At 35.2% G+C, this 13,844-nt stretch overlaps 1 protein-coding gene across 7 annotated transcripts in view; it reads right to left on the bottom strand.

The window, feature by feature from the left end:
• Nucleotides 1–13,844, bottom strand: part of SENP6 (SUMO specific peptidase 6) — a 116,923-nt gene that overhangs the window by 79,451 nt on the left and 23,628 nt on the right. For 6 of the 7 annotated variants that reach the window (XM_086707257.1, XM_086707260.1, XM_086707263.1 and 3 more), the window contains exons 3-5: nt 12,597–12,657; nt 3,653–3,795; nt 2,498–2,602 (exon numbers count right to left, since the gene is read on the bottom strand). In XM_086707257.1, coding sequence (XP_086563383.1) covers nt 2,498–2,602; nt 3,653–3,795; nt 12,597–12,657 — 309 coding nt within the window. Of the gene's footprint in view, nt 1–2,497; nt 2,603–3,652; nt 3,796–11,461; nt 12,409–12,596; nt 12,658–13,844 lie in introns of those variants that run through there. The other variant, XM_086707261.1, reaches the window with a different exon arrangement.

Genomic DNA, 13,844 nt, shown 5'->3' with positions numbered 1-13,844 from the left:
AACTGCAAATTATTCAAAATGCAGGTATGATTTACTTTTAAAAGACAAATTATACCACTCTCCCCAAGAAGACTGTGTGTATGAATTACCAGCTTATGGCATTTCCTTTAATTTCAAATTAAGAGTTGAGAAAATAGGAAAAATTAGGAGAAACTGTAAAAGCCAGTAAAAACCAGGATGCTCACCTCATCTGAAGCATGACAACTGTGCCAACACTATACCAGTTAAAACCAAAAGTTTCGTGGTAACCGTTTTGGTGAAAGCTTTCTTCATGCCTTTGGAGATGTGGTTCCTACTGCATGGAGTCTTTTCTAATGAGTACACTCAAAAGCTTCTTTGGGGGCACCTGGGGGGCTCAGTTGGTTGAGTGCCTGACTCTTGATTTTGGCTCAGGTCATGATCCCAGGGTATGTGAGATTAAGCCCTGCATCCGCTGGCTCTGTGCTGACAGCACAAAGCCTGATTGGGATTCTCTCTCTCTCTGCCCCTCCTCCGCATGCTCTCTCTCTCTTTCAAAATAAATAAATAAACATTAAAAAAAAAAAAGCTTCTTTAATACTTCCTTTGTGAATTCTTCACTGCCTCCTTCTCTGTAAATAGCACTATGCAAACTGTGTCTACTACACTGCACTTACCATGTAATCATTTGTTTACTTGTCTTTCTGTCCTCTACCCTAATCAAACTTGAGTTGGAAGGCAGGGACTTTGTTATATTCACCTCTGACTATTCTGTACCTCATCTATGTCTAGTATGTAACATAAAATCACTCAATGATTTTGAAGGAAGAAAATTGGAAAAACTCCCAGTGACCTGTTTTTGAATGTCAAAATCTTTTTAACGACAATCACACTTTAGTAAGTATAAGAAATGTTTATTCTGTAAATAAGAGACAAACATAAATACAATCTGCCCTGCTGACATGACTTTTCAGTTTTCCTTACTGCCCCTAGTTGTAAGAACAAGTATTTTCATTCTGGATTGTTTCTCTAAATATAAACTAATTCAGGTTTGTTTGTTTTTAAAGAAACAATATTTTACCAGTAAATGCCATTTCCTATTAACAGAATGTAGCCTTTTATGCAGATGAGCAATAATACATATGCAAGGTATAATAGGTGCCAAGACCTAGAATAAAACAAAACACAAACCAATTTCCAGACTGAAATCAGTTTTTTAACATTAACAATGATGAAAGGAGGTATGGAGAAACTAAGTCACACTGCAAATAACTCCAAACTAAAAAATAAGTCCAAAAGCAACAATAATTTTGGTTGCAGAATATATCACTTAATTATAAATTATAGATGAGTATTTCAACATGGACCACATTTCAGAAAAAAGACAAATCTTTGTCAGCAATGGATTCTATCAGTGTGATCAGTGTGTGAAAATAGTGTGTCTCTCCTTTTTGCCTCTCTACTAATTACTCTCTTTTTATTATTTATTCTCATGTTTGTGCCACATGTTGGCTAGAGAGCTTGATTTGTGTACTTTACAGTAAGATAAGACAAGTTTTTCGTATGTGCAGTAATTTCTCTTTTGGTCTTTTTAGTTGTATTTCTCAAATATGTGAAAACTATGATAAAATAATACATTTAAGCAAAAGATTTTATTATCGGAAAGTATGAGAAAGATTTAAGGTTTTTAGGCGGAAAATCTATTATGCTATAGCCAATCTATCTATGTACATAGCAAACATAGCAAGGGTTTCTAAGAGTCAGGACACATTTTATGAATGAGCAATAATCTCGACTGACATTTTTAAAAAATGAAGAACATATATACCAAATCTTCAAATTTTACTATTCATAAAAACATTTTACACAACTATTCATAAGGCAAAAATTTAGATTATTTATTTTATTGTTGAAGCCTAAGAATTTCTTAGTTGAAATGGACCCAGAACTGAAATTGAACTGAAATTTCATAACCATTCAAAAAATGGTTATGAAAAACCTCCAAAGCATTTAAAACACCAAGCTTTCCCCACTGTTACTTTCATTATTTCAAGGTTTAAGTATTACTTTCATGATCAATGAGAACATCCAAATCTACTAAAACTATTAAAACACAAAATTTTCCCAATTAAAGCTAATAATGTGATTTGTTTTGAAACTATGAAATCCAATAAATCTTAAAATGAGCTAATAACTAGTTTTACTTATCAGAGCAAACCTAACACCTGAAGATTTCTTGTCAAATGTTGTACAGTCAATGTTGTAAAATCAGATTAATTTAACTGGAATATAATGTAATAGAAAGGTTTTTATTTATGTCTCTATTCACAGAATGTGATTTGTTCAAAAGCAGATATAAAATAAAATTCTTAGGACATGAATTATTTCAGAGACATGAATATCTTGTTACAGACAACAGAAACACAGTAAAATTCCCCAAAGTAAAAAAGTTGGTTAAAGGAAAAACAAAAAAAAACAGTGAAGAAGTATTAAAGAGGATGGTATGTATATACTAAACAAAGGCAATTAGAATCCTTACCTTTGGGCTGCTGTTTTTACTAGTGACGTCTGTACATTAGCATGTTGAAAACGTCTACCATGAACTACAGTTCCAGAACATATTGATGCATTTTGTACATTTTCACTGCAGATGCAAGAAACAAAGAATAATTTGAACAGAGGAAAAATTACATACACACATGCAAAATAAATCCTTTCAAATCTGAACACACATACACAAAAAGCTCCACACTAAAATATGTGTTTTTACAGATCAATCCAATGACCATGTTAAATTGTCCACCAGGAGTTTTCCACTTTCTGAATTTGTCTCTGAAATGTTTCTAATACAATTCATGAAAGAAGATAAAACAGTAGAAGAACACTAGAATAGAAATCAGGAATCCAAATGAATGTTCTGTACTGTAAGATATCCTATAAATTAACTCAGATATATTTTTTCTTATTCTGTTAGTAACTATACATAAAAAAAGCTTTTAAACTGTATTACAAAGATTTCTTATATGTCAAAATAAAAATCAAATGTACTAACTGTAAAAAAAAGAAAAAGAAAAAAAAAAGTCAGGAGTCCCAAATTCTACTTCTGATTTTGCCATTGACTTCAAAGTTACTTAGCCTTCATGTACCACAGTTTTCTATCTATAAGTTGACAAAACTGAAATTGAAACAGTGCTTTTCAATCTTATTTCTGGGAGGTATAACAGCACAATCAATCATATCAGTAAAAGTGGTTCACTAGGACAACCCCTAAGGATTATAACTAGAAAAGGAAGAGGAAAAAGAAATCTTAAAAAAAAAAAAAAAAAAAAAGGAAAAGAAAAAAATCCCTTTTGAGATAATCCTGATTAAGTGTCCCCTAAAGGAGACATGACCCTTCTACCCTCCAGTGCCTTCTACTTCTAGTATTATGACCAAGATTTTACTAACTATATGAGAGGAAGCTCATCTAATGAAATCTCACTCTACTGGAAATTTTCTTGCAATATTTTTATTCAGAACCAAAAAAATCATTGCAGTCAACCATAATCCCAAATACAAAGCAAAGAATTCACGCCCTGGTACAACTTTACCTCTTGGCACTGGTAAAAAGGTGAAAGTATAGGCTGGGTCAACTGGCCACAAAGGCAGCTAATTTTTGGTGTCAAACCCTTTATCTTTTCTGTAATGACTATACCTCAATTTCTTATTGTTGCTCAACATGTTAAGTCCAATTGGGTTGCCTTTCAAAGGTTTTAAACTGTCAGCCTTATTTCGTCTCGCACATGTCTTCCAGGGATCACCAGAACTGGTAGAAACAATTTCAGATTGACGATTTAACTGTAAAAAGATCCATAAATGTTAAAGAGTCAATAAACACAATATGGTTGTTTGAAAACTCACTTATTAAAAAAGCTGTAAAAATAGTACCAGCTGTTGGAGACGGGAGAGAAGGATGACAGTGTCATGAATTTAAAAATAATTCAACTGTAATACTTTTTTTTCCTAAAGAGAACACAAATATGTAGGACCAGGGGTGTTCATATTATTTTCTCTTCATTTAAGTGTCTCCAAAGGTCTTTAAGATAATTAAAAGAGAAAAACAGAAGACATGAAGGGTAGACTATCTTCAAACAGAGCTTTACTGAGAGTAAAGAAAAATATTTCCCCTGCTACTGCTATTTGTAGGACAAGTACAGCCAAATGTGTTAATAAGTCATCATTTCAAGTTACACAAGGACTTTGGCCTTAGCATCAAAGTTTCTATACAAACACAGAAACTGAAATGTCTTGATACTTTCATTGTTGCCAGTGATAATATATAGCATATCAGCAATCACTTTCGGGAGATTACAGTGTGACAACAGGATGGCCCATTCCTTGGAAAATTCTTTTAAACAAAGAAACCTACTCTTACTACATTCATCACATCAGACATTTAAAAGCTACTTTCAGACTCATTAAGACAAAGGTCCACAGTTCTTAGTGATAATTTACCCAAAAACAACACTTTCAAAATCCTTCTTATTTATTTTTATTTTTTTTATTTTAATGTTTATTTTTGAGACACAGAGAGAGAGAGAGAGAGAGAGAGAGAGCGCACAAGTGTGAGAGGGGCAGAGAGAGAAGCAGACACTGAATCCGAAGCATGCTCCAGGCCCCGAGCTGTCAGCAAAGAGCCCAATGCGTGGCTCGAACCCACAGACCATAATAAGATCATGACCTGAGCCAAAAGTCAGGATGCCCAACCACTGAGCCACCCAGGCACCCCTCTTATTTACTTTATTTTTGAATCAGTGGCCTAATATTTTATTTTCCACTCATATACAAGAAAATACAATTGTAAGAAGAGAGGAACTTGGCTTTTATTCCACAATTGATCTCCATAGAAACCTAACATTTCCCTAAAAAAATCTCTCTCACAAAAAAGTCCTCCTGAGTACAGAGTTCATTTTGCCAACACTATTCTTATTTTCAGGCAAATCTACATTACAAAATTCCAAAAAGATCTATTTTTGACACACTGCTTATCACTTTCTCCTCCTTGAGACATTTTGTTACTTCCTAATCTTTTACAGCCATGTGCTTCAGACTCTTCCATTTCTGGCAATGGCACATTAAGTAATGCAGATCAATTTCCTTCCATTATCTGAAAACAACTAGAAAAAAACCTGGACAAAATGCAAACTAAAAAAATGTATGTTTGAGACAGCTGAGGACTCTGAAGGCAGTGAAGAATTAAGAACTAAGATCAGGAACAAGAAACACAAGAGACCTGAGCCCAGATTTGTATTTTCCCCTGATGCATCTATTGATTCCAGAAGATGCAACTGAGAGGCTAAGTCGGAACTTCCAACAGAGAGCTAGAGAAACAAAAAGCAGGGATGCACATCTACCATATGTGACTGGCCTCATAAACCTTCAAAATTTGGATCAGAATGATAGGCTATGAATAATAGCCTTCATAAACCTGAAATCCAGCTTCTAATCATCTCAACCTTCAGTTCAATTAAGGAAGTTCCAAATGTTTAATGTAAATCAGAATTACTTGCATAATTAATTACAGAATTAAATTGCTGTGTCCAACCTTTTACAGTTTATTCTTATTCATTAGGTCTAGGGTGGGCCTAGGAATCTGTATTTCTAGCAAGTCCCCAAGTGATGCTGATACCACATTTGAAGAACCACTGGATTAAGGTGATCTGAGACTGAGATTGCTAATGCTCCTAGTAACAAGCCAGAAGTAAATATATTTCTCTTCCAAAAAGATAATTTTCTAGGCCTCCAACTACCTCCATGATTTTTCATATGCAATTAACATTCATAGCAGACTCAAAGAAATTAGACACATGATCAAGAGAAACAATTAAAAAACGGGAAAAAAACCCACAGGGGATAAAGGTAATGGGATTATCACACTCTCATTTCTGTTAGAAGAAGAATACAATCTCTTTTGCATTTGGTGAATAGCATTATTGTGGAAAGATAACAATTTAGGAATCAAACAGACTTGTCTCTTTCTAGCTGGGTAACCTTCCTTATAGTCATAGGATTATTGCATGCATTAACAAAAATATACACAAACTGCCTATCCCTGCAATGGGCACATGGGTAGGAATTCAGTTATCAACAGTTCCCACTCAATTAGAAATACAGGTATCCTCTCTTAGCCTAACAACTGGTCATTAAGATGCATTCATCTGAGGAAAATTAGGCCTATCTAGTCATTGTGACCTAGCCCTTTCCCCATGTTATTCTGAAAAAATGCCTTAAGTCAATGAATGGTTCTCAAAGTGTGGCTGCTGGACCAGCAGAACCAGCATCATTTGCAAACACTTAAAATGCAAATTATCAGGCCCCACTCCAGATCTCCTAAATAAGAAACTCTGGAAGTGGGGTCCAGCAATATTTTTATCAAACCTTCCAGGTGATTCTGACAAACACTAACACTGGAGGATCAATGCTCTGGGTGATTTTGATATATATAGCCTGTTAAGAATCTCAGAAGCAAAAAGTTTCCATTAACGAATAATCATATAAAGGCACCCGGATGACTCAGTCAGTTAAGAATCTGACTCTTGGTTTCGGCTCCTGTCATGATCTCACGGTTTCTTGAATTCAAGCTCCATGTCGGGCTCCGTGCTAACAGTGCAGAGCCTCCTTGGGATTCTGTTCTCCCTCTCTCTGCCCCTCCCCCGCCTGCGCTATCTCCCTCTCAAAATAAATAAATTAAAAAAAAAATTTTTAATGTTTATTTTTTGAGATAGAGACAGAAGTGCAAGTAGGGGAGGGGTAGAGAGAGAGAGAGAGACACAGAATCTGAAACAGGCTCCAGGCTCTGAGCTGTCAGCACAGAGCCCAATGATGGGGCTCGAACTCACAAACCATGAGATCATGACCTATGTAAGCGGACGCTTAACTGGCTGAGCCACTCAGGCGCCCCTCAAAATAAGTAAATTCTAAAAAAACTTAAAAAAAAAAAAAGGGCTGATCATACAATTTCATTCTATCTAGGCAATTATAAAAGCTAATATTTAGTGAATACTTACTATGAATAGGCATTGTTAGTTACTTTATATTCAATCTCCATATTTTATACATTTCAGTAGTTCTTCAGATTGGGATTCAGCAACCACACCTAAAACAGGTCAATTACTTGCTGCTGTTGAGTGATAGGATTAATTTCCCACTTCAATTCTCTCCTTAACAAAATCTCTCCACCACATGTCATTTAAACTCTATTGACATTCTATCCTTGTGCTATGAAGATCAGTGAGCTAAAAAAGCAAAGTAACCTGTCCAAACTAGTTAAATGGCTTTAAACATTTAAAGACCAGTCTGATTCCAAAGTCTATGTGCTCCCATACTATACTGCATGAGAAATTTTTATAATGCTGTTTATAATGCTGTAGAAATATAAATAATGATGCTTAACAAGAAAAAAGCAGAAACAAACTGTGTTATTCCAGAAAGGACTCACCATTGGAATACCAACTATTCTACAGATACCAAAAAGGAACTGCACTAAATATTCCTTTATATAAATGTAGAAAGTTCATCTTTCCTTTTAAGAATTGTTTAAGTCAAGGGGCACCTGGGTGGCTCAGTTAAGCGTCCAACTTCAGCTCAGATCTCGCGGTTGCCCCACATCGGGCTCTGTGCTGACACCTCAGAGCCTGGAGCCTACTTTGGATTCTGTGTCTCCCTCTCACTCTGCCCCTCTCCCACTTGTGCTCTTTCTATGCCTCTCAAAAAAAAAGCGTAATAAAAAAAAAAATAAAATAAAATAAAATTCAAGATGATATATTCAATCTGGGTGTTCCTGAAAAATTTTAATTTTTCTTCCCCTCTGCCCCTCTGTTTAATAGCCTAACACAGTTTTCTAGCTAATGCAAGCATAAGATCAGGAGAACTGTAGACAGAAGGATTAGCACAAAACAATCGTGATTACAAAACCAACTTTAAATATAGGCATTAGCCACTGGTGGAAGACTCAGTGGAGCCATGCACTATATAGGTTACATAGCCTCACAATTCTCACAACCATCCTATAAAATGGACAATTATTGGCAGGTCTAGAATCTGATATTCTGATGAACTACTCTAATACTTTACTCATCCAAAAAAAGCTGTTTCTCTCAACTGAGTATCAATCCACATGGAAAACCTTTACACAGTACAAACAATAGGACAGGGATCAGCAAACCTTTTTTGTAATTTTTTTTTAATGTTTATTTATTTTTGAGAGAGAGACAGAGAGTGAGCAGGAGAGGGGCAGAGAGAGAGGGAGACACAGAATCCGAAGTAGGCTCCAGGCTCTGAGCTGTCAGCACAGAGCCCAATGCAGGGCTCAAACCCACGAACCATGAGATCATGACCTGAGCCAAAGTCCAATGCTTAACTAACTGAGCTACCCAGGCGCTCCAGCAAATCTTTTTTGTAAAGGGTCACATAGCAAGTATTTCAGACTTTGTGGGTCAACAGTCTCTGTTGAAACTACTCAACTCTGTCCAAAAAATTCAAATCTGTGTTATAGCATGAAAGCAGTAACAGATAATACATAAACAAATAAGCACAGCTGTTTTCCAATAAAATTTTATCTATAAACACAAATTTAAATTTCATATAATATTTGCATGTAATAAAACAGTATTCTTTTGACTTTGGGGGAAATCATTTAAAAATGGTTCTTAGGCCATAGATTGTAGGCCAAATTGGCCTGTAAGCCTTAGTTTGCCAATTCTGTATTATATATTCATCAAGCAACAAATGAGCATAGTCAGTTACTAGAATTTAAGCTCCAAAGGAGAAAGAAACTTGACTACTTTGTTCACTAGCATCTGGAACACTGTGATCAATACATATTTGTTGCATGAATAAATTTTTCATTGGGACTATGAAATGTGCAAAAATTATCAACATATGGTTATCATCCACCTGAACTTATCACACATCAAATAAATCAATTTAAGGAAAAAATAAGTATTCAAGAAATATAGCACGTAAGAATTTCAGATAAGAAGATAACCTAAAAGAATCTATTAAATGATTACACATTTTTTTTTATTTAAAAAAAATTTTTTTTTAACGTTTATTTATTTTTGAGACAGAGGGAGACAGAGCATGAATGGGGGAGGGTCAGAGAGAGGGAGACACAGAATCTGAAACAGGCTCCAGGCTCTGAGCGGTCAGCACAGAGCCCGACGCGGGGCTCGAACTCACGGAGTGTGAGATCGTGACCTGAGCTGAAGTCGGCCGCTTAACCGACTGAGCCACCCAGGCGCCCCAATGATTACACATTTATAACGTACATTACAGGGGTTTTTGGGTGGCTCAGTTGGTTAAGCATCTAACTACTGATTTTCGTTTATGCCATGATCTCATGGTTTGTGAGATTGAGCACTGCATCATTGCGGAGCCTACTTAGGATTCTTTCTCCTCTCTCTCTGCCCCTTCTCCCACTCGTACTCCCTCTCTCTCAAAATAAATAAATGTTTTAAAAAAGTTCATTAAAGGGGTGCCTGGGTGCCTCAGTCAGTTGAGCGTCAGACTTCCGCTCAGATCATGATCTCGCGGTATGTGAGTTCGAGCCCTGTGTTGATAGCACAGAGCCAGGTGCCTGCTTTAGATTCTGTGTCTCCTTCTCTCTCTGTGCCTCTCCTTCTCCGCTCATACTCTGTTTGTCTCTCAAAAATAAATAAACATTAAAAAAATTGTTTAAAGAAAAAAAACACACCACATAAACTGAAAACCAATGTCACAGAAGTTAGTAACTGAAAACACCCTTTTATTTTTCCCTGCAGAGTTTACTATATTTCTGTCCACCTAAAGAACCCCTAAACAGTAGCACTCTAAGCAATCCAGATGTCAAAATAAAAGCTAGAGGGGCACTTGGGTGGCTCAGTCAGTTAAGCGTTCGACTTCGGCTCAGATCATGATCTGTGGTTCCTGAGTTCAAGCCCTACGTCAGGCTCTGTGCTGATAGCTCAGAGCCTGGAGTCTGATTCGGATTCTGTGTCTCCCTCTCTCTCTGCCCCTCTCCTGCTCACATTCCATCTCTCTCTCTCTCTCTCTGAAAAATAAACATTAAATAACATTTTTAATAAAAAAAAAAAAAGCTAGGGAAAACTGCAATGTGAAAAAAACCTCATAGTTTTTCATTGTAACTTCATAAAGAAAAATTTTAGAGTACTAAGAGAAAATCTTCAAATTCTATAAATTCCCTTAATTACAACAAAATAGAGATGTTGTAGAAGAAAAAAAAAACCACAAAGATGGAGGGAAAGTAAATTTAAAAGCCCCTATAATAGTATTCAACTGTAAATACAAGAAATCTATGAAGAGGGTACTATGTCAAAATAGTAAAAATTCAACTTTGACCACATACTTCCCAAGATTACAAGAAAATAGGAACTTTCATATATTATTAGCGGGAATGGCAAATGCTAACTCCTATGAATGAGGCATTTGGTAATAACTAGCAAAATTACATATATATTTACCCTCTGAAACAGCAACTGCAATTCTAGGAATCTATCCCAAAAGTATACTGTAAAGATATGAAAAGATATAAGCATAAGGCTTTACTTATTTATTTTAAAGCATAAGGCTTTATTAAAGCACTACTTATAGTAACAAAAGACTAGGAAACACCTCTGCTCATCACTAGGCAATCAACTAAATATCTACTGTTTATCCACTCACGGGAATACTATGTAACAACAAAAGAGATGATACAGAGGTTTTTTTAAAAATGTTTTATTAATTTTTGCTAGAGGGCGTGAGCCGGGGAGGGGCAGAGAGAGAGGGAGAGAAGATTAGAAGTGGGCTCTGCACTGACAGCAGTGAACCCGAGGCAGGGCTTGAACAGACGAACCCGTGAGATCATGACCTGAATCAGATGCCCAACTGACTGAGCCACCTAGGTGCCCCAAGAGATGATAAAGATCTCTAAATACTTTGCAGACTATACTGTTAAGCAAAACAATCGAAGTATCAAATAGTGTGGGCAGTTTCTCCAAGAAAGGCTGTATATTCTATTAAAAAAGTGAAGAGGGGTGCCTGGGTGGCTCAGTCGGTTGAGCGTCCGACTTCAGCTCAGGCCATGATCCCATGGTTTGTGGGTTCGAGCCCTGCATTGGGCTCTGTGCTGACAGCTCGGAACCTGGAGCCTGCTTCGGATTCTGTGTCTCCCTTTCTCTTTGCCCCTCCCCTACTCACGCTCTGTCTCTCTGTCTCTCTTTCTCTCTCTCAAAAAATGAATAAATGTTAAAAAAAAAAAAAGGAAGGAAGAAAATTAAAATGAAAGGCTAAACCATGTAATTTTTAAAAAAGGTTACCTATTAGTGAAAGAGAAAAGGATAGAGGAAATCAGAACAAAACCTAGACTTCTCTGAATAAAACTTCTTTTATAGATAGGACTTTCAAATCACAAAAATGTTTTTTGTATAATTATAAAACAAACTCATTTTAATTGATTTAAAAAAAAAAAAAGTAGTAGGGGCACCTGGCTGGCTCAGTCAGAGCTGCATGTAACTCTTGATCTCGGGGTTATGGGTTCAAGTCCCAGGTTGGGTGTAAAGATTACTTAACACAAATAAACAAAAAATTTTTTTAAAGTTCACTCAAAAAAACAAAAACAAAAACACACAACATAGTAATTTAAATACTCATTCCTAATAGGATATACCTGACGGTGCCACCAAACACCAACAAGCAAACAGAAGGAAAAAAAATATTAATCATTTTATTAGTAATTATATTCGTATTGGTATTGTGAAACAATCTTGTAGGACAAAGCAAGTAAGTAATTAAGTTAACATCATTAGGAAAAAAGACACTAAACCCAAAAGCCATTAAAGGAAAAAAGATCAATATTTTGACAACATAAGAAAACTTTTTATCCAAGGCAATAATCGTCAAAAGCAAATGCAAAAGACCAGTCAAAAAAAAATGGTTTAAACTATTAGCAGATAGTAAGTATCACAGCAAGGGGCCAAATTCTCCAAAAGACTCTATTTCATCAATCTATGAAACCATTATAAGACATGTATCATTGTAAATACAAATGTGCAAACAAATTTTTCTAAATGAACTATGTCATGCCATTATTATTATGCATCTAGATAGATTTCAGAGATGTTAAAAAAGTGTTACTTAGACTCAATATAGTAAGAATTCATATGAATCAATAATATTCTACAGACTAAATTAAAAAAATGGGCAAAGATATTAACTGACAGTTATCAAAAATGAAAAATAAATGGACTACACATATGAAAACACATTTAACCTTACTCATCATAAAAGAAATGCAAATTAAGACTATATTGAGAGATGCCTGGGTAGCTCAGTCAGTTAAGCGTCTGACTCTTGATTTCAGCTCAGGTCATGATCTCATGATTTGTGAGATTAAGCCCCATCTGAGGCTGCACTGACAGCACAGAGCCTGCTTTGGGATTCATTCTCTCTCTCTCTCTCTCTCTGATTCTCTCTCCCTCTCCCCGCCTCCCCCACTCACTTTCTCTCTCTCTCAAAATTTAGAAATATATATATATAAATCTTCTTTTGAAGTATTAGTTTTTAGTATACAACCTAAAAAAATTACCAAAAAAAAAAAAAATCAGAAAAGCAACACTTGCCTTTTTTCCTTTTGAGGTCTCAGAATCCTCATCTTCACCCACACTGAGTAGATTTGCCTCACTACACAGAAAACAAGGGGGAAAAAAACCTTAAGTGACAATTACAACCCATACATTAATTCAGAAGTTTTATTCTCTTTGCTCACCTAATTCAGGGATCAGCAAATGTTTCCTATAAAGGGCCAGAGAGTAAACATGGTCTTTATACCAACTACTCTGCCATTTTGGTATGAAAGCAGCCACAGACCACAGGTGTGGCTGTGTTCCAATAAAACTATTAACAAAATCTAATGATGGGCCAGACTCAGCCAATGGGCCATCGTTTGTTGCCCTTGCTATAAATGAACATATAATTTTTGTTTTCCTAACTGTAGATTCCATTTACAGTCACTCATTTTTCCTTTCTGTCTTGGATTTAAAATTAGGGGAAAAGAACAGAGAAACAAAATAGAGAAAAAGCTGGTAAGAAAACCTTAGCTGATATAAAGAAAGTAATTCCAATGGTGTTACCACAGTAAAACAGTTACACCTTTGCAACTCCTGGAAATATCAACACTTTAGAACCACTGGCCTGAGACTCTAAAAGATCAGACTATCTATTTAATCTCAAAATATTAAAAAAGCTGAAGCTCCTAAGGATCCTCTTATAATGATAAACCAAAGAGTATGATTCATAAATGAAATATACAGAACAAGTAATATAATCATGACAAATCTAACAAAGAATGTCAAAATACATTCTTCTAAAGACAACTGTTAACCTATTTTTAGTAAAATCTTAGTTATTTATAATAAAAATGTAAAATATTTGTTTCATTGCTGTTTATACACATCCCAACTTTTTTACTAGTAAAAATTCTCTTTTTTCCAAACATTTTACAAAAATATTTAAAAGGTGATATACTTTCTACTCAATTTTGGATCTAATTCAAAATTTTCAAAATTACATAAGAAAAATATATTATTTATAGTGATAAAATATAATACTAATATTATATATATAATTATAATAAAATACTTGTATTTTATTTATTATATAATAATAAAAGACAGGAGAGAAAGATGACCACAAAATGCCAATTTTAGGTGAAAACCTTACCAGTTCGAAGTTCTCCTTCAAATAAAAGTTTACAGTCAGTTCAATATCTCATAGATGAAAACACATGAAAGTGGTAATGATGAATGGAGCTGTTGCCCAGACAGAAAAGTGAAGCACCTACAATATTTATTAGCCAATATCTTCTGAAT

The sequence above is a fragment of the Puma concolor genome, chromosome B2, assembly GCF_028749965.1.
Source record: "Puma concolor isolate L17-30 chromosome B2, mPumCon1.1.hap2, whole genome shotgun sequence".
NCBI lineage: Eukaryota > Metazoa > Chordata > Mammalia > Carnivora > Felidae > Puma > Puma concolor.
The sequence above is the reverse complement of the archived record's forward strand: the minus strand, read 5'-3'. Positions and strand labels throughout refer to the sequence as shown.